Here is a 19,975-nt window from a genome sequence, read left to right on the forward strand (position 1 = left end):
ATCTAGAACGCTGAGGATCCTCGCCCCCTCCCGTCTCCCTGCCTTCTCACCCAGGGTGTCTTCTGGGCAGACAGTTTGGGGAAGAGGAACCAGGACTTTACCAGGAGGCAGCAGATCTGAGATGGAGGCACGTACAACCTGTGGTTGCCTAGGCAAGGGACACCCCATTGGGGAACTACTCTAATATCTGAAAATTCAGGATAAAGCCACCTTCCCTGCCCAGGTCTAGGAGTTGTAGGGAGACTCCATTGCTACCACATCTAGGAGGGAAATTTGGCAATATCTACAAAGGCTAAAATTCACATGACCTCTGACCCAGCAATGCCACTTCCAGAGGCTGTCTCCCTCTTGAGCAAGTGACACACGGACAAGGTTCTCCCCTGCATCACTGTTTTAATAGCCCGGGGCTGGGAACAACTTATATCCATCAGTGGACTATTAATGAACAATGCTGTCTCCATGCGCTGGAGGGTGAGGCAGCAGTTGAACAAGGGGCAGCTCTAGGTGCTGATGGGCTGCTTGATTTGGGGGGATGGGGCTGAAGGCTGGGAGAGGATTTCAATCATCTTGGGCTTCAGGGTCTGATGTGAGGGGCATGTGAACTTTGAGAAAATGATGGGGGGAATATTCTGGCTCCTTGTTCAATATTTTGGTGTAATTAGCTTTCATTCAGCACCTACTATGCACCAATTTGTCCATGGAAAGAGGGTCCTATGACAGGGCAGGAAGGAGCCTGCTTGGACTCAGATTGGGCTCTGGGATGATTCCATTACTCACTGGCCATGTGACTGTGGGCAACACCACTGTCACCTCTTGGCCTCAGGCTCCCTTCTTTGCATGGGGGGTCAGGCAGGAGGGGCTAACAGTCCTCTGTGTGTGGACATTTCAATATTTGGGATCCTGGGCCTCCAGCAGAAAACCTGAAATGAGTACTTTTGCTGCCTGACTGATGACACTTAAGTCACCATCATGGGGAACCTCCTCTCAGGATGAGGAACAGTAGGTAAAACTCTGCTCAGAGCCCGAGTGACAGTGTGACCAGGTCCCTGAAATAAAGGGGGTTTATCAGACAGACCCACAGTGAGCACCCCACCTCTGGCACCTCCTCCCAGCAGGGCCAGCAGAGCAAACAGGGAGTCTGTGCCCTTTAGGAATATCTTCTCCTGTGATGCTTCTGAGGAGGAAATAAAGAAACACGTCCCCCCTCCCTGCCCTGCATGGATCTCTCCCAGCTGCAGGGAGGAGAAGGAAGCTTCATGGGAGAGGAGCTCTGCCTGCTCAGTCCCCTGCAGCTCCCACAGCACCCAGGGCAGAGCCGGGCTCCCAGTGGGTGTCAGGGAGTGTCAGTGAGGGGGGCTCAGCCACACTGAGGGGAGCGCTCTCTGGAGGCAGGGGTGAGGCCTGACCTTGGGATGGGCAAGTCCCTCAGACCTTCAGTTCCCTCATCCATGGAACCTAAGGGATGGATGGGATTGGAGAAGGCAAGGTTTGGGGAACCAGGCAAACTGGGTTTCCAGACTTTTCCCACCATTTACCAGCCATGCAGACTAAGCAAACAGCAGGACCTCTCCAGACCTCAACTGCCCTGACCTGCAGGAGGGGTGACATCAGACCAGGAATCAGACCCTGACTATAAGCACCCATGATGACACCTGATTCCTAGTTCCTGCTGTAAAAACAAACGTCATTCTTATGGACTTGTTGTCACACACCAGGGACAAAGGGCCCCACACTGTACTCACCACTCACGGTGAGCCGAGTGCCTGCTCCAGACTTGAGCTCCGTGTTTTTAGGCTCTGCTTTGTGGAACTTCACACAGTAGTAGGTGCCGGTGTCTTCTGGGGTGATGTTGCTGATGCGGATGGAAAAGTCTGTGTTGTTTCTCCTCGTGGCATCTGAAGCATTTGTTACTCGGGGGGAGTGGCCTCCTTTTTGACTGTAGATTAACTCCCGGCCTGGCCCTGTTCCTCTGAACCAAAACATGGGCCCCACGGGGAGAATGGAGGTCACGGTGCAGTTCAGAGTGGCCGTCTCTGCAGCTGCCACTGCCACTGACTTCTCAGGTTGAATCACCCGCAGCTCCTCACCTGCCCCTCCTGGAGGGAATCACAGAGCAGTTATTCATCCTCCACGTGTGACCCTGTGGGTTTTGTCAATTCTTTATCAACAACAGCTTTCACTGACTGAGTACACACCCTGAGTGGGCCTGGAGCTCAGCACATTGCATGTGTCATACATGTAACCCTCACAATGAGCCTGTAGGATGAGACCTTATTAGAAATTATGAAACTGAGGAACAGAGAGGTAAAGTGATGTGGCAAAGAGTGGGTTTAAGTTTTTCCCTGCCAAGCCATTGTGCTTGGTGTCACCAATGATGGGCGTGCACTGGGCCTTTTCCTGCAATGCTTGGCTGCTCAGCTGAGCTCAGTGGCTGCTGGTGGTGTAACCCATGCAGCCTGAGCTGAAGAAGCACCTCGGCCAGTCCTGTGGCCAGGATGCTAAGGCAGCTATGGTGGTCTTCTGATGACGAGGAAATGAGTTGAGGAGAAAGTGAGTATCTCTTGGAATAATACTCATTTACAGAAAACTGGAAAACCAGTTCTTGCAAAAGACTCACTGAATCCTTACCCCAATTTCAGCTTTAACATCTCATGAAAGGAACTATGCTGCACCTGCTGCTGAACCTGAGCTACAAGGTGGGATTGATACAGTGAACACTAGTTTTCCAGGTCATGGTTCAATTTGAGAATCATTTCATATTATGAAAAGAAAGTTTACCAGTAAGTAATTAGAAGCAATCAGAAGATTTAAAAATTAATGCACTTGGCTGGGTATGTTTTACAGGGACAGGGCACTGAAAGAAAGCCTCAATAAAGGCCATAGGAGGTGGACTAGGATGTGAATTGCACAGCTTGAATTTGCTATGTCCCCACTAAACTTGGATACAGGCCAGGCTTATGAAGAAACATGTTAGGTTCTAGATGGAGTATAAGAAAAGGAATGGGCATTTGAGGAGTGCAGAACGATAGCACCATGTTTCTGAGTAGCTGTGAGCAAACCCAGTGCATCTGGAGATCCGGGTGTTTCATCTCCAGATGAGACCAGACCCTCCCCGGTGGTTTACTGTTCTCACCCACAGGGACACATGTCATCTGCGGTTCCCGTGGGCCCTGAAGTGTCTTCATTTTGGGACTGTTTTGCATCACAGAAAAAATTCTGATACAAAATGGTACAAAGTCATGATATGATAAAGGGATAACATTAAATGCTTGATACACCCAGATATTATTTCACCAAACATTTTGAAATAGAAAAACACAACATTTCCTATTAGAAAATCACCCTCCCAGTTCAACAAGGCTTAGCAGACTACATGTTCACCTTTTCTTCCTCCTGAGACTCACATTGAATAGAGAGAACAAATGGAAAGGGGGCGACAGAATTCTGTGACACAGACATTCTTTGTTCACAGGTTTTGAGATTTTTGGGACCGAACGGCAAGGAGACCCTCCACTAGCAAAAAGATTACGACTCACTTTATTACAGAGGTCTGGCACTGAACCCCCTATATCTCAGAGGCAAGCCTGAACATACTTGTTGTAGAAAAATAAAATGAAAATATGCAAAGGGGAGGTATTTAATTTCTAGCTTTTAGGCATAACTATATCAGAGATAACTATTTCTAAAACCTTTTCTTGGCAAGTAAATCCATATTAACATACTTGTTTTTTTTAAGATTTTATTCATTTATTTTTAGAGAGGGAAGGGAAGGAAAAAGAGAGAGAGAGAGAAACACCAATGTGCGGTTGCTGGGGGCCATGGTCTGCAACCCAGACATATGCCCTGACTGGGAATCGAACCTGCGACACTTTGGTTTGCAGCCCGCGCTCAATCCACTGAGCTAAGCCAGCCAGGACCCACGTACTTGTTTTTTAATAAAAAAATGGAAGCATGTTACTTTGTAATTTGTTCCCCTTAACTGCACATCTACTGTTCATAAATACTTCTGTGGCATAACTTCCACTGGCTCTAAAGTACTCTATTCTATGGCTAATGTCAGTAAGATGCTTTTGACCAGAGGTAAGTGTCCAAAAGTAATGGACTTAAGTAACCAAGCACATTCATTATCTCACACACACAGCTCACACGTGTCATTAAGGACACTGGTTGGCCTCAGCCTCAGTGTGTTTGGCCTTAGGCTTGTCTCCTGGTTCCCAGAGCTGCTGCTGTAACTTCATCTTCAAAGAATTGTGCCTAAAGGTCAGGAAAGGCTGTTCCTCCTCTCACATCTCAGTTTGTCAGCAAAGAGTGCCCTTCCCAAAGGTCCCCAGAAGACTCTTCCTCAGTTCCCTGGACTCGGGTCAGCTCTGAGGAAGTGATCCTTAGACCCTGTGGGATGTGGACACTGGGCAGGGGAGGAGCTGAGGGAGGCTGGGAGGGTGGCATCGAGGGGACACACACGGCCTGCCAAAAGGGAGGGGCCACCGCTTACTGAGTGTTCCCCTGGGTCAGACATCTGGTCGTGTGCAGACGTCACTATGAACAGTGGTGCGGGGAGCACTCTGTGACCACGTTCTGAGGTATGTGCTTAGCTGTGTCCTTGAGAGAGTTTCTGGATTGATTGGTTCCAAGGGATTAAACTTTTTTAGAGTTTTAATAAATATTGCTAAGTGGCTCTCCAAAAACTGCAACTTACACTCCCAGCTAGTTTATATGTGTGACCACCCTTTCACCCCCACCTGCATACTCCCTGGTAAACTGTAGATTCTAGGTTTTTAAAGATTTAATCTTAGCCAATGTAAGTGAAAAATGGTACCTTATTTTTAAATTTTTATTTTTTTTATTAGAAATAAGTTTGATATGTCAGTGTTATTATTGGATTTTTTATTTGGTTGTCATTGGTATTCCTTTTTAAAAATGATTTTCCTGTTCATTGTCTTGCTTGTTTTTGTTTCAGTAAATAGAACTTAATTCAAGGTGGGAACATAATATCTAAAATACCAAGACCATCACACTGATGACAGAGTCTGATATTTGGTTGCAGTGCATATCTTGGACAGCTAGTGTTGTTACTGTTTAATATCAAGAAGTGAAATAATTTCATTGTTGCCATTACTAAAATTGAAAGTTGTGTGTAAATTGTATGAAATTAGATACATTGCTTAGGAAAAAGATGGAAAGTTTTATAATTTTTATTTTACTAAAGATTTCCCAACATACTACACAGCAGAAAGAAAGGAGGAGCTTTTCTACCCTTTGCAACAGCATGGATGGAACTGGAAAGCATTGTGCTAAGGGAAATAAGCCAGGTGGTAAAGGAAAAATACCATGTGATCTCACCTATAAGTGGAACCTAATCAAGAAAACAAACAAGCAAGCAAAATAGAACCAGAGACACTGAAATAGAGAACAAACTGACAGTGACCAGAGGCGGGAGGGATGGAGGGAATAATGGGAGAAAGAAGGGGAAGGGTCATCAAGGGACATGTAGAAAGGACTCATGGAAAAAGACAATGTTGGGGGTGGTGATCAAATATGAGAGAGGGCAGACGGGCAGGGCAGGGGAGAGCAAAGTGGGAGAAATGGGGAAAACTGTAATTGACAACAATAAAGAATAAAAAATAAAGATTTTCCAATATTCCTATCATAAAAAATAATGTATTAAAAAGAACAAGTAGCATTTATAACAGAGGAAACATTGTTATCCCTAGCATAAATGCTAAGAAAGTATGAAAAAATGTCATCTGTCTTGTCATTATAAGTAAAGTGATTAACATTGAATTAAACAAAAATGAAGACATTTCTAACAATTTTAAGGAAGCAAAACTTATTTCGAAACAGTGGTGAGGAATAACCCAAAAATGAAATTAAGTAACAAATTCAATTTCAATAGAAACCACAAATATAAAATACTTAGGAGTAAATTTAACCATTGAGATGGAAGACTTGTACACCGAAAAGTTCAAAACATTGTTGAAAGAAATTTAAACAAATTTAAATAGAAAAACATCTGTGTTCATGGACTGGAAGACTTAATATTATTCAGATGTCAACAGTACCTAAAGCAATCTGCAGATTCCATAAAATCCTTATAAAAATACCAATGGGATTTTCTATAGATGTAAAAAAGCTTATTTTGAAGTTCATGTAAAATCTTAAAGGGACCACAAATAATGAAGCAATCTTGAAAAAGAAGAATGTAGTTAGAAGACTCCCACTTCCTGATTTAAAGACTTTGTACAGAACTACAGTAATCACAGTAGTGCAGTCCTGTCATAGAGTAGATGGAGAGACCAATGGGACAGAACAGAGAGCCTAGAAAGAAGCCCTCATATATGTGGTCAACTGATTGTCACCGAGGATGGCAAGACCATTGAATGAAGAAAGGATACTGTTTAAGGCATGGGCTGGGAAACTAAATATTCACATGTAAAAGAATGAAGTTGGACATTTATCTTGTATCATAAAAAAATAAATGGAACATGAATCAAAGCCCTCAACATAGAGCTAAAACTTTTAAATTCTTGGAAACAATTACTATAGGTAAATGTTTTCTTGACTTTGGATTGGGCAATGATTTATTGGCTCTGACACAAAAAGCAGAAAAGACAAAGAAAAAACAAAGTCACTCAGAGGACGAGGCAGCTGTGGCACCATCGATAAACCCTGTGCTCTTCTCTGTTTCTCAGCTTCTGCTCAGGGAGAAAATCTGTGGGTCACCTTTGCAGAGTGTGAACTAGTGAGAACCTCCCACTTGGCACTCTTTCTGACCACATAGCCCCACGTGCTGGGCAGGGCAGGTGCTTTGGTACCAAGCACATCACTGTTTGGGTTTTTAAGTCAGGAAAAGAAGACTGAGGAGAGGGAAGCTGAATAACTGAGACAAACTAGGAGAAACAGGAATGAATCCTCTAGGGAGAAGTGGAGGGAACAGAGAAGGAGAGAAGAGCACTCAAAACTCGGCCATCTGTGCATCTCTAAATCTCATATCTACACCTGAGTCCAGGCCTTTCCCTGAACTCTGGGCTGTATGTCTAACAGGCCACTCACATTTTTCTTTGGATGAAAATGAACAGCTCACAGTTAACATGTCCAAAGTGAATGTCTGCATTTCCCCCATAGCTCTCTCCATCTCACCTGAGCACCTTTATTCTTCTAGATGCTCAGGTCACCAACACGTGGAGTCTTGCTCTCCCACCCTGAATCCTGTGCATCAGAAACCCTGTGGCTCCCCCATCTGCATGCACCCTGTCTCCATCTCCCCACTGTCTCTACTGGCTACTGTCCTGGTACCAGTCATTTCTTTCTGTCTGCATGAATGCTCTACCTGCTTTTCTCTATGTACTGTTGTAGTCTATACTCAACTAAATGTTGTGATATTTTAAACCTTATGGCACATTATGTACCTTCTTTCTTTAAAACCTTGCAATGGAAAACTTTTCACACAGAGAAAAAGCTTGAATAATTGCACAGAACTGATGATTCTACTCTCACAGACTTTGCATATGCTGTTCCCTGACAGGATGGCTCTTCCCCCAGATAACACCAAGGCTCACTCCTGACCTTCTATAATATTGGCTCAAACTTCCCCTTCTCAGTGATGCCTCACCCAGACATCCCTGTTTAACATACATCCCAACTTACAGATTCCCCCAACTCTCCTATTCAGCAATACTTTCTTTTTCCTCTAAAACTTATCACTTTGTGACATTCTATAATATTTAATGATTAATTATGTCTATTGTTTACTGTCATTTCCCCACTAGGATATAAACTCCATGAGGGCAGATACTTAGACTCTTCTGTTCACCAGCAAACCCCAAGTTCTGATAATGTTTTGGTACATTGGAAGTAGTTAATAGATAGTTGTATTACACGTGAGAATTGGCCAGTCACTCTTCTCCCTGACACTCTGAAGACTACCTTAAGTGTGAAAATTTGTGTATTTATATGAGACATTGAGTTTCCCAACTAGATGACTTAGTGAAAAACAAAAGCATCTTGTGCATGTGCAGGAAGCAGAAGAACCTGAGAGCAGAAAACCACAAACCACTCTTGCCCAGCACCCACCCTGCTCCACACCCACTGGCCCAAGTGGCAGAAATCTCATGGGATGGATGTGGGGTAATGGGGGAATCTATGAGCTCTGGGATCAGGCTGTTTGAGTTCAAATAATATCTCTACCATTTACCACTGAGTGACCTTGAACCTCTCTGTGTTTTTTTCTCTTCTATAATGGGGTGACATGGGGTGACAAGGAAATCTACTTTGGCTATAATGATCACATGAGATAAGAGACACAGCAGTTTCCAAGAGTTTCTGCACATGGTGGGTATTCAAGAAATTGACAGGTTATTACTCATTTTACTTCCTGGGGCTTCCTGCTTCATCTGACATTACAGGATATATTATGAATATAGAGATGCCATTATATTATATTATATTATATTATATTATATTATATTATATTATTTATTATGAATATAGAGATATCTCTATGTTCATACAAGCAGGATTCTCTGTACCTCTATATTATATTATAATATATTATTTTATGAATATAGAGGTATCTCTATATTCACACAAGCAGGATTCTCTGTATCTTTTAATCCCCCTTTTCCTCCTTGCTCCCATTCATCATAGAAGAGGGAGGCCAAGATTATAATGTACAAAATTCTACTCATTTTACCAAAGGAGAAGCTTGCTTGTCTTAAGAGTGTGGAGGAGGGTAAGGGTACATTTAAGGAAGTAAAGGAGAGAGGGTGTCTAAGAGACAGAGAGAACTAAACATCTACTCAATCATTGCATATAGACTAAAGTGAATTGAAGAGAACAAAAAGGAAACATGTTTTTAAATCTTGTGTAGGGGTGTGTGTGTACACTCCCTCACCCCTTTCATACACACACACACACACACACACACACACACACACAGATACATGCACCACAAGTATGCATAGAAGTGTGGCCTCACATGCTAGTACACAAGTTGTTCTGAGGATTAAATGAATGATTATAGCAATAGAAATGATTATATCAGATGCTCAGTAACACACTTGGCACACAGGAACCATGGAACACACCATGAACCAAAGTTCCCGAGTAAACAGCAGAATCCGAACTCTGGGTCTCTGAGTGGCCTGATGGGTGATGACTAGTCTTTGGTTTACTTCTCTGTGTTTTCTGATTTTCCACAGTCAGCCTCCACTGAGAAGCCACATCACATGGCTAAAAGGATGAGCTCTGGAGCTGCTTGGTCTGGACTTGAATTCTGGGGGAAACTCTGCCTTACCTAGACAACACTGGGCAAGTTACTCTCTGAGCCTCAGTCTTCTCATCTGCAAATTAGAGATAGTAGTCATAGTTCTCACACAGAGATGTTGTGCAGATTAGAGCATTTCATATACTCACAGAGCTGTCACTGTTGTGGTTTGAAGCATCATCTGTTTTGATGTCTCTGGTACCCAGGTTCAGGCAATAGACTCACAGAGAAAAACAATGGACCCTGATTTCATGCTCTCAGAGATTGCACTCTTCTTGGCCTTCTGTGACAGCACTGGGTGATGCTCCCTGTTTCCTGGAGGCTCTAAATTTTCAGGGGCAGGAAAAGATCCAGGGGGAGAAGGAGAAAAATCTACCCCAAGGCATGCTCACCTGTGAAGCCCAGCAGCAGTCTCAGCAGCAGAGCCAGCAGCAGGCAAGGAAGAGGGCAGAGCCAAGAGGCAGGGACAGACATCCTGGAGGCCTGAGGAGCCTGCTCTGTCCTACTGTGTGCTGTGAGAGCCCAGACTCTACCCTGTGAGAGGAGAGAGACCCCACTTCCTGTCATAGAAGAGGAAGTGCCCAGCATGGGGTGCAAGGGCTGTGAGACAGTAGCCCACTTCTAGATTTCAGACAGTTTCTACTTCCAGATTGTGACATAGAATCAGGCAGAGAAGGCAGCTATAGGATGAAGAGTAATTCATGTTCATTCCCAGAGATGCTTGGACAGGCCTGCAGGAAATACCGCTTCCCCTGTCTGGGGCCTCTGCTATCCAGTGAGCACCTCACCCCATCTGAGACCTTCATGGTGATGCCCCACTTGGGGACCCAGATAAGAAGGGGCTGCCATTACAGGATGTGTCCAAGCCCAGGACCCTAGGATGTAGCCAGCTTATGGCTTCATCTTCCTCATTTTTACCAGCAGCTAAGTTGGAGGAAGGAAGAGGGTTCACTGGAGCCTGTTCAACATTGGGATAAAACCAGGCCTGCTACTGAATGATTCCCTATTCTAACCATTTACTGATGGAACAAATAAAAACCCAAATGTAGAGTGTGGTATGGACCTCACAACTTGTATACGCCTCAATCCAACAAATTGTCCACTAACAACAAATGACTAAATGAACTGTGTTGCATCCAGACAAAGAGACACTAGTCAGCAATAGAAAGCACTATCCAAAGCAATTTATAGACTCAACATAATTCCTATTAAAATACCAATGACATATTTCACAGATATAGATCAAACATTTCAAAAATTTATATGGCACCATAAATGACCCCAAATAGCCCCAGCAATTTTGAGAAAGAAGAACAAGGTAGGAAGGATCACAATACCTGGCATCAAACTATATTACAAGGCCACGGTAAACAAAACAGTCTGGACTGGCATAAGAACAGACGCATAGATCAATGGAACAGAATAGAGAGCCCAGAAATAAACCCATGTCTCTATGGCCAATTAATATTCAACAAAGGGGGAAGAAGTATGAAACGGAGTAAAAATAGCCTCTTCAACAAATGGTGTTGGGAGAGGGAAACAGCTACATGCAAAAAAAATGAAACTCAACCACCATCTTATACCATATACAAAACTAAACTCAAGATAAATAAAATTCTTAAATATAATTTGTGACACCATAAAAGTCCTAGAGGAAAACATTGTCAGGAAAATCCCCTTAGATCAAGGAACATAAAGGAAAGAGTAAAAACCTGGGACTTCTTCAAAATAAAAAGCTTCTGCACAGTCAAAGAAAACATCAGCAAAATGAAAAGGGGACCAGCTGTATGGGTAAATGTATTTTCAAATGGTACCTCTGAGAAGGGTTTGATCTCCAAAATATATAATGAATTCACATGACTCCACTCCAGGAAGACAAACAATGCAATTAAAAAATGGTCAAAGGACCTGAACAGATACTTCTCCAAGGAGGACATACAGAGAGCCCAGAGACATATGAAAGGATGCTCAGCATCACTAGTCATCAGAGAAATGCAGATTAAAACCACAATGAGCCACCACCTCACACTGGTCAGAATGGCCATCATAAACAAATGAACAAACATGTGTTGGAGAGGATATGGAGAAAAAGAAACCCTAGTGCAGTGTTGGTGGGAATGCAGACTGGTATAGCCACTGTGGAAAACAGTATGGAATTTCCTCAGAAAACTAAAAATGGAATTGCCTTTTGACCCAGCAATTCCACTGATAGGATTATACTCTAAGAATCCTAAAACACTAATTCAAAAGAACTCATGCACCCCAATGTTCATAGCAGCACAATTTATAATACAAAGTGCTAGAAGCAACCTAAGTGCCCATCAGTAAACAAGTAGGTCAAAAAACTGTGGTACATTTACACAATGGAATACTATGCAGCAGAAAGAAGGACCTCCTACCCTTTGACACAGCATGGGTGGAACTGGAAAGCATTATGCTAACTGAAATAAACCAGGCGGTGAAAGACAAATACCATATAATCGCACCTGTAAGTGGAACCTAATCAATAAAACAAACAAGCAAGCAAAATATAATCAGAGACATTGAAATAAAGAACAAACTGACAGTAACCAGAAGGGAGGTGGGTGGGGATAATGGGGGGAAAGAGGCAAAAGTTCACCAAGAAACATGTATGAAGGACACATGGGCAAAGCTAAAGGGGGGGGGTAGAATTGAGAGTGGGAGGTGGGGGTAGATGGGGTGGTGGGGAGTGATGGGGAGGGAAATGGAGACAACCGTACTTGAACAACAATAAAAAAAAGAGAGAGAAAAAAAGCAATGGCCTATTTACCTGTGCCACAATTTTAAGTTTCTCGAATGTATTGTGCTAAGTGAACTAAGGCAATCTTAAAATGTCACATGTTGTATGATTCCATTTATTTAACATGAAACTAGAGAATGGACAGCAGACTGGCACTTGCAGAGGTTGGCACAGTGGGGGTGGGGTCAGTGTAAAGGCGAGCACAGGGGACCTCTGTGGTCATGGAATTTTTCTGCATCCTGGTCATGACAGCGGTGGCACAAACATACACCTGAGGGACCAACACAGCACAGCAGGGAATGTTACAAGATTCAGCTGTACACATCAACGTCAAGTCATTACAATGTAGACACTGACTATCCTGTTATCCAAAATTAGAATATAATGGTAGTAGGGTGATGGGGGGTAGAAAGGGTGCGTGTGCGGCATGAGGTCAGAAGTATCAGCACCTGATGTCCCGTCTTCCTTACAGGGAAGTCCATAATGATGTGTAAAAGTGAGATATGAAGAAGTAGCATTTTATACAGGCTATATGAGGTATGGCAGAAAAAAACCTCACCTGTAAATAATCAGCTAAGAGTTGCACATGGCTGCCTCTGAGAGGTGGAAATGGTGGGGGTGAGGAAGACCCCCATTTTCATGTGCAGAACTTACAGAACTGTCTGACTCTTAAACATGTACACATGTAACTTCAATAAAGGTAGAGACCAATTCTAGATCACTAATGTTGTAAGTGTGGCAAATAAAAAGAATGCCCGTACTATTAGCAGTAATAAAGGATTCACAAACTTGGCAGATATAAAAGCAATGATCAAAATCAGTTACCATTCTAATCCATAGTCAAAACCACTGCAAACAGTAATGATAACTTTTAAAGATTTCATGACCTAGAAAATGTAAAGATAGTTCCAACTATAGATGCATAAGATGATTATGAGGAAAAACATGTAAAATTGTGAATTGAAAGTCTTAAAAAAATCTTAAAAGTTAAATCTCATATCCATGATCAGGAAACTCAATGTTGATAAGATATCAGTTTGCTTGAATCAATATATAAATAGAATTAAATTGATTGATAATTCTAATATGGTTTTTCATGAAATATGACAAAGAGATTTTTAGAGTTCTCATTTTACATGACAAAAGTAAGAATATTTTCCCCAAAGAAGTATGAAAAATGAACATAAAACAATATTAATTAAGACAGTGAAGTTCTGGCACAGAAATAGACACGCTGATCCGTGGAGCAGAGAGCTCATAGAAAGAACCGGGTACACAGGGAAACCTGATGCAGGGCAAAGGTGGCTGTGCATATCAGTGAGCGCTGGGTCGTTTATCCTCGTGGAAGAAAAAAGGTACCTCACCACCTATAACACACACACCAGGAAAATACAGCTAGATGAAAGACACAAATACAAAGAGTGAAACCTGATCAGTTGTAGGGGAGCTTTGTTCGCAGAGCCCCCCATCTGCCACGCATGAGAATAAGTCTACCAAGACATGATCTACTTGGGGAGGAAAGGTGACCGATCCTCTCTCACAGGAGAAGGGCCAAGAGCCTTTTCCTCATGGGCTTTTATTGGGTTCGTTTACACAGGAATTCAGGTAAAACTCATTAATCATTGCCTGGCAGTAAGGATCAAACAAGAGATAACAAGGAACTCTGAGGGCCTATTTTGAGTCAGGGTCAGATAGCTAAAAAGCTGTAAAACTTTGAGGAACAAACTTATTTCTTGCTTGGACCCTTATCATTTCATTGAAAGCATTCTAAACAAAGCAGGTTTCACAGGATTCTACATATTCTTTCTTAGGCCTGATCGCGGGGGAACCCGCCATTTCCAGCACAGGGCTGCACCACCCTCTGTCATTGTTTCAGGCTTAGGTGGAGCAAGGGAAATAAGGCAGCCAAGAGATTAGAAGATTTCTCGCAGACATTGAGGACTCAGGCCATGTCAAAGCCAAGGGGTGAGGGTCCATCACCCCTTTTTGCTGTAGCCCCCAAAGTCCTTCCTTGGGGGCCTCCCATGTGATTGTGCCTGTCTTAGGTCGTCCCCCTCCTTGGGGAATCTTACCCATCATTGGCTAACCGACCAAGCATTGGGGGCCAATTATGGATGAAGTAAAAGGAGCAGAAGCAGTGCTCCTGCCAGGGAGATAAGCTTTTGTCTCCTTGGTGGCTTATGATCCAAGGTCACTCCCTCAGCCTTAGCCTTGGTGGGAGTTATAGCTTCTGAAACCAGGCAGGGAAGTTCCCAACAATCAGTAACTGAAAGCAGTTTTTGGTGTGAACAAGGTCCCAAATGGTACCAACACACTGCTTCTTTGCAGCCCTTACAAGAGGAGTAAGAGGGACTCCACCATATGTGTCAAGGAAGCAAAGACAAGAATGTTTGTTCTAAAGTGGTACTAACAAAACGTTAGATAAATCCTCAACATCCAACATGATAAAAACCAATAAACTGTAGCATATCATTACAGTAGAAAACAAACTGTAGCATATTGTTATAATAGAAAACAATAAAGGAATGAAAAGTAATAAAACAAAGCTACACATATCCACACAAATAACTTACACAAACTGTGTTAAGCATAAAAAATAAAGTTCCAGAATGATGCATAAAGTATAATCATATTTGTAGAAAAATTGAAACATACAAAGTAATATTAAATATTGCTTAAGTATTTATGCACATGTTATAAAATAATAAAATGTTAATATTTTGCAAGGAGATGTCCACAGATATTTTTTATATTATTCTTTATATATTTCAGACTAGCAAAATGTTTATTTGACTAAGTGATTTCAAATATCTATGTGTTAAAAGGAAATCACACAAAATCTCTGATTTTATATCTGATTGACAATGTTTGTGTGTGTGACAGGGTTTACACTGACCCTTTCTCACTGGAAGATAAAAGTTGGTGGTAAAGTCATGGGGGAAGAAATCCAGAGCCGTTTCCATCTCAGCTGCTGAGGCTGCTGATATCTCTCTAATGTACCCAGACTGTGTGTGGTCCCATTGGCCTAGGTCGGTCTGAGTCAGTAGTGTAGACTTTCAGTTTTATTTTGGCAACTTAAACCTTTACTAGTTCAGCCTAAACACAGGTGACTATTATCAACTTTCACTATCCTTTCATTACAGAACACAAAGGTTTAACACCATAAACATGTAAAGAACCATCCTTTCAATAAATAGGTCTAGCTCTTTTCCCCATTTTATTGAGACATAATTGACACACAGCTTTCGCACATTAGTTTTAGAGTACAGGATAATGATTCAATATACATTGTTATTATTGAAAAATGATTGTCACAATAGTTTGTTAACATCTATCACCTCACAAAGTCAATTTTTTCTTGATGAGAACTTTTAATATTGGCTCTTCAGCAGCTTTCAAATGTGCATGAAGCGTTGTTCACTGTGGTCGCCGTGTCATATGTTGTGTCCTCAAGTGTAGTTGTCTTATCACTGGAGGTGTGTGCACTGGACCACTTTCTCCTGTTCTCCCCCACCCACGCCCTGCCCCTGGCAATCCCCAATCTGTTCTCTGTACGTATGAATTTTGTTTTTTTGATTCCACATATAAAGGAGAACATACAATGTTTGTCTTTCCCTCTCTGAATTATCACATTAGCACAATGCCATTACGTTCTGTTTATGTTGTTGCAAATGGCAATATTTTCTTCTTTTTATGAATGAATAATATCCCAGCACATTTTCTTTATGCTGTCATCCATTGATGAATATCTACACTGGTTCCTTGACTCGTATACTGTGCATAATACTGCAGTGAACATGGGGGTGCAGGTATCTCTTCAAGATAGTAATTTTATTTCACTTGGACCTAGATCCAGAAGTGGAATTGCAGGATCCTGTGGTAGTTCTATTAATGTTTTTGAAGACCATCTCTGCTGTATTCTGCAGTGGTTGCACCAAACCTGCGACTGGATGAATTTAACTGCTGTTTCTTTGATTTTCCTGATTCTCTTTTCTGCTTCATTTGGTCTACTGTTCAGCCCTTTCTTTGATTTTTTTAGTTCAGGCATTGTATATCTTCACCTCTGTAATGAAGATATACAATGAGTGAATTTTATAATTCAGTCCTGTTCTAGCACTTGATGGTCTCTCCAAACCTTGTGAGTGTTCAAGCTGCCTTGTCTGTTCTTGGTGGCCCCCAGTTGTTGAGGTGACATTTCAGTGTACCAAGGGGACAGTGTCAGTCTGCACCTAGGTGCAGCCTGCTTGAAACATGCATCTTTTCCAGTACATAGTTCGTTAGTTATTGACCAGTGAAGGGAGCAAATGGGATCAGACAGTAAGCCTGATTAGCCAGGAAGAGGAAGCTTCACAGACACACGGGGAACAGCAGCATCCTTGCCAAACCACCACTAATCCCCTAGTAGGCAGGAAAGACCAGCTTTGCAATCTCCCCAGGGAACAACAAGGTGGGGGAAGGAGACACAGTGAGGGGGAAATTCCTCTGCTGAGGCATGTGCAGTAGCAGCCTAAGTGGTGACTACAAAGGGACAGGGACAAACCTGAGAAGACAGATTAGGTAGCAGTTGGCACCAGCATAACCCAGGGAAGATCCAGGAAAGGAACTGGATAGTTCGAAATAAAGCCTGCTTTAGCCCAAGCCCAAGGAAATATAATCAAAGCTTAACAAAGTTTGAGGGGCATCCAAACTCTTTCTCTCTTCGGCTGTCGTGCAGGCCCCAGCACAGGGTCATTGGCAGGCTGGTTGGGAACAAAAACTGTGCTGGACTACTGGGGCTTCGTATGCCAGGCTAAGGGCATGGCAACTCTGGATCCTGACTGCCCTCCAGGACTTGGAGGGCCCAAGGGCAAGCCTGCAGCCCCAGAGGCTGGAATTCTTTCACAGAAGGAGCTGAGCAACCTGGTGATGGATAAGACGTTGCCTAAGCCCTTCCTTTGTTTTTGCTCCAAGAAATCTCGCCACTATGCCTTAAGTCCTCCTAAGCATGTATCCTGAAATGCACTTCCTGTGATACCGTGGATGAATTCTATTTCCTCTGGCAACAGATCCTCAGGTAGAAGCCTGTAAAGTATATAGACCTTTTTCAGGGGAAGACGGGGGAATGAGAGATTCTGACTGCTGTCTATGTTTTTTTTGTTGCTTGTATTCTACAGACCTGTGAGATTCACTAACACAAGCCCCATGGCCACCAGAGCCAGGTCATCAGTGGCTACATCCCCTGAGCAGCAGTCACAAGAGCTAAGGGAGCAGACACGTGCACAGGCTCCTTCAGGGGGACACCAGGACCCGGAGTGCAGCAGAGGGAGAATGTGCAGATGACAGGGCTCAGCTCCCTGATGTCTGGAGAGGACTGTTGGTCCTTAGATGTGGGTTAAATTAGGAGTCTGGCCCTCAGACTACAGCTTTTACAGAACGTAAATACTGTACGCCTCTTTCTATGAAAGACTAGGCAATGGGCATTTCTCTCTGCTGCCACTGTGCTGAGCTCAGAGTGTTGGGATAGACAGGCAAGTTAGTCCTCACAGCCCACTGAGAACTGCATCCTTGTTCACTACAGTGCTGTGGGCGTTGTGGATCCAAGCCCCAGTGGCTTTCAGATCTACTTGTTTTGGGAGCTCATCACTCAGGGGAACTTCAACAATTAAGGTGGTAGATTCTACTTGTCAAGGAGACACTGGGATTTGTGACTCTCCCGAGTGTAGGTCTCTGTGCTGAGGGTGGGGTTAAGGATGAGATTGTGTCCCATTCTCTCCTCTTTGTTTAGATGTGAGTATTTTCCCTTGGGTATCCAATGAGTGGGAGTGTCCCAAATAGTCTCCGGATTTCTTTCTCAGGGAATTGTTCCCCTAATAGCTGTAGATGCAGTGAGTCTCTGGGGAAAGGTGAGTTCAGGTGCCTCCACATTCTTGAACCATTAGGTTTTACTTAAAAGAACAAAATCTTATTTTTCTCATTAAAGCCAACAAAGGCAGCAAGTTCGAGGTTCAATGTTCACAGGGAAGCCCAAACCCGAGGCAACAGGATTTTGGAGAGACAAAATTTATTCGTCCAGCTGCCAAACCAGGAGACAGAGGTGGCTCAGATCAGTCCCTCACGCACCACAGAATACAGACTTAAAGCAAGTTTTAAAAATAATGTTAAGGAGGACATTATACATATTTATTAAATCTAATTCGTGAGTCTTGACTGGACAATTTTGGAACTAAGTCATCAAAGAGAAGGAATGGGAAAGGTGAGAGAAGGTATAAAGGAATTCCTGCGGGCAGGGTCTCATCGGGTGAGATCTAGGTGCCCCACCAAGCACAGATTCCTGGGCCTCCATCACGTCTGACTACTGTCTCTGAGGACCGAGCCTGTGCTCAGAGTTTCTGACTTGGCATGAATATAGCTTCGGGCCACCCTTCAGGGTTAGTTGGAGCTCTTTTGTCGGCTTTCAGAACATGCCCTTTGCCTCTGGGACCACTCTGATGTGGTTTGGTCTTGTGTCCCTGAGACTCTGCTCTGTGAGGAGGCCTGCTGTAATAAAAGGGGGAAAAACCCAAACTACTAGGGTCTGGTTTCAGTGTTAGAGTCTAGTTTCAATTATATTGTGATGTGCTCCAGTTTTCCCTCATCCTGGCGATCATGTCCCCAACTTTGAAGCAAATGTTGCTCTTGCTGTCTTTAAAAAGATTCTTGGATCCAGATGCCAAGCTACAAGTAGGGAAATTTTTTTCCAGAAAAGTCTGAGAACACCTTCAGGTAGCCAGGCCACTGCAAGACTTTCAGTGGAAACCCACAGATGGTATGCCTTGCTCACTGAGCAAAGGAAGAAAAGGATCTTATCACACACAACCTTGTTCCAGGCCCTGTGTGCCTCACACATGGCTCTCCCCTGTAAAGCCGCACAGTTCTTTGAGGCAGCATGATTCCCATTTTTCAGAGGGGGGAATTGGCTCAGACAGGCTCAGTGAGTTGCCCATATTCAAGGTCACATACTGAACCTAGGTATCTGAACCCAGGTGTCTACCAGACCTCAGAGGAGAACATCTCTGCCTGATTTCTCTCAAGACTTTGAACACACTCTTACTCAGTGTCTGAGGGATCACAGGATGGTGTGGTCCTTGAAGGCTCATTGGGTCCAGAGATTCCTACACTTAGACATTGTAGGCCAACACATTTCTGAAAAATAATTGTATATGTCAGTTTTCAAAGACAAAATGAATTTCAAATGCCCATCCAGTTACTGTAAATGTCATCTTACAGTAGAAAGCTAATACCTGGAAAATACAAAGAATATAATACATTTTTCTTTCATTAAAACATATTAATTGATTATCTATATTGAAAAATCACTTAAAATATCCAGAGATAATTCTAAAGGTATACATTAAGGAGATAGCATGTATTCAAGAAAGTCTACTAAAACTAGACAAGAAAAGTGAAATTCTGTGGTGTTTGAATCAAGATCCTGTCCCTCACCCACCTTCCACTCAACAAGGTTGTCACCTTGTTGACACCACTCCAGACGCAAAAAACCTGACCACAGGCCCAGCTCCCAGCTGAAACAGTTGAGGATTCTCAGCTCTCATGAAATTACTGTACTTCAGTTTAATACTATCCTTTAAGAGCATTGAAAAACATTATTTAAAAGGCACATCCGTTATTGAGCCAATGACAATATGAAGGCGGCTACCTCACTCATCAAACTGTACAACTTGGTCACAGCATTGCTTTCTCTTCCTGTGGCTCCTGGTCGATGGTGACGGGTAAAGGTCTGATGGCATTAATGTCACCATCCCTTCCATGTTCTCAATTCTCAGCAGCCCATTTTTCCTCCAATCACATTTAAGTCATGAGTGAGAGAGAATGGCACAGGTGACCATGTGGGGTTCTGTGTGAGATTCTGAGAGGACCACGGAAGAAGGCCCAGGTCTGGGGGCATCACAGACTGTGGGAAGGTGCACTAGCAG

The 19,975-nt window shown here is 43.1% G+C and overlaps 1 protein-coding gene across 3 annotated transcripts in view; it reads right to left on the minus strand.

Moving 5' to 3' along the window:
- Positions 1-19,975, minus strand: part of LOC123815154 (signal-regulatory protein beta-1-like) — a 165,140-nt gene that overhangs the window by 20,067 nt on the left and 125,098 nt on the right. Inside the window, exons 1-2 of one of the 3 annotated variants that reach the window (XM_045833362.1) lie at positions 9,655-9,784; positions 1,743-2,096 (exon numbers count right to left, since the gene is read on the minus strand). The exons of the other annotated variants lie outside the window; for them this stretch is intronic. Of the exons in view, the coding sequence (XP_045689318.1) occupies positions 1,743-2,096; positions 9,655-9,736 (436 nt within the window). The 5' untranslated portion in view covers positions 9,737-9,784. Of the gene's footprint in view, positions 1-1,742; positions 2,097-9,654; positions 9,785-19,975 lie in introns of those variants that run through there. 3 annotated transcript variants of the gene reach the window in all.

The sequence above is a fragment of the Phyllostomus hastatus genome, unplaced genomic scaffold, assembly GCF_019186645.2.
Source record: "Phyllostomus hastatus isolate PE091 unplaced genomic scaffold, TTU_PhHast_1.1 phas_contig_17, whole genome shotgun sequence".
In the NCBI taxonomy this organism is placed as follows: Eukaryota; Metazoa; Chordata; class Mammalia; order Chiroptera; family Phyllostomidae; genus Phyllostomus; species Phyllostomus hastatus.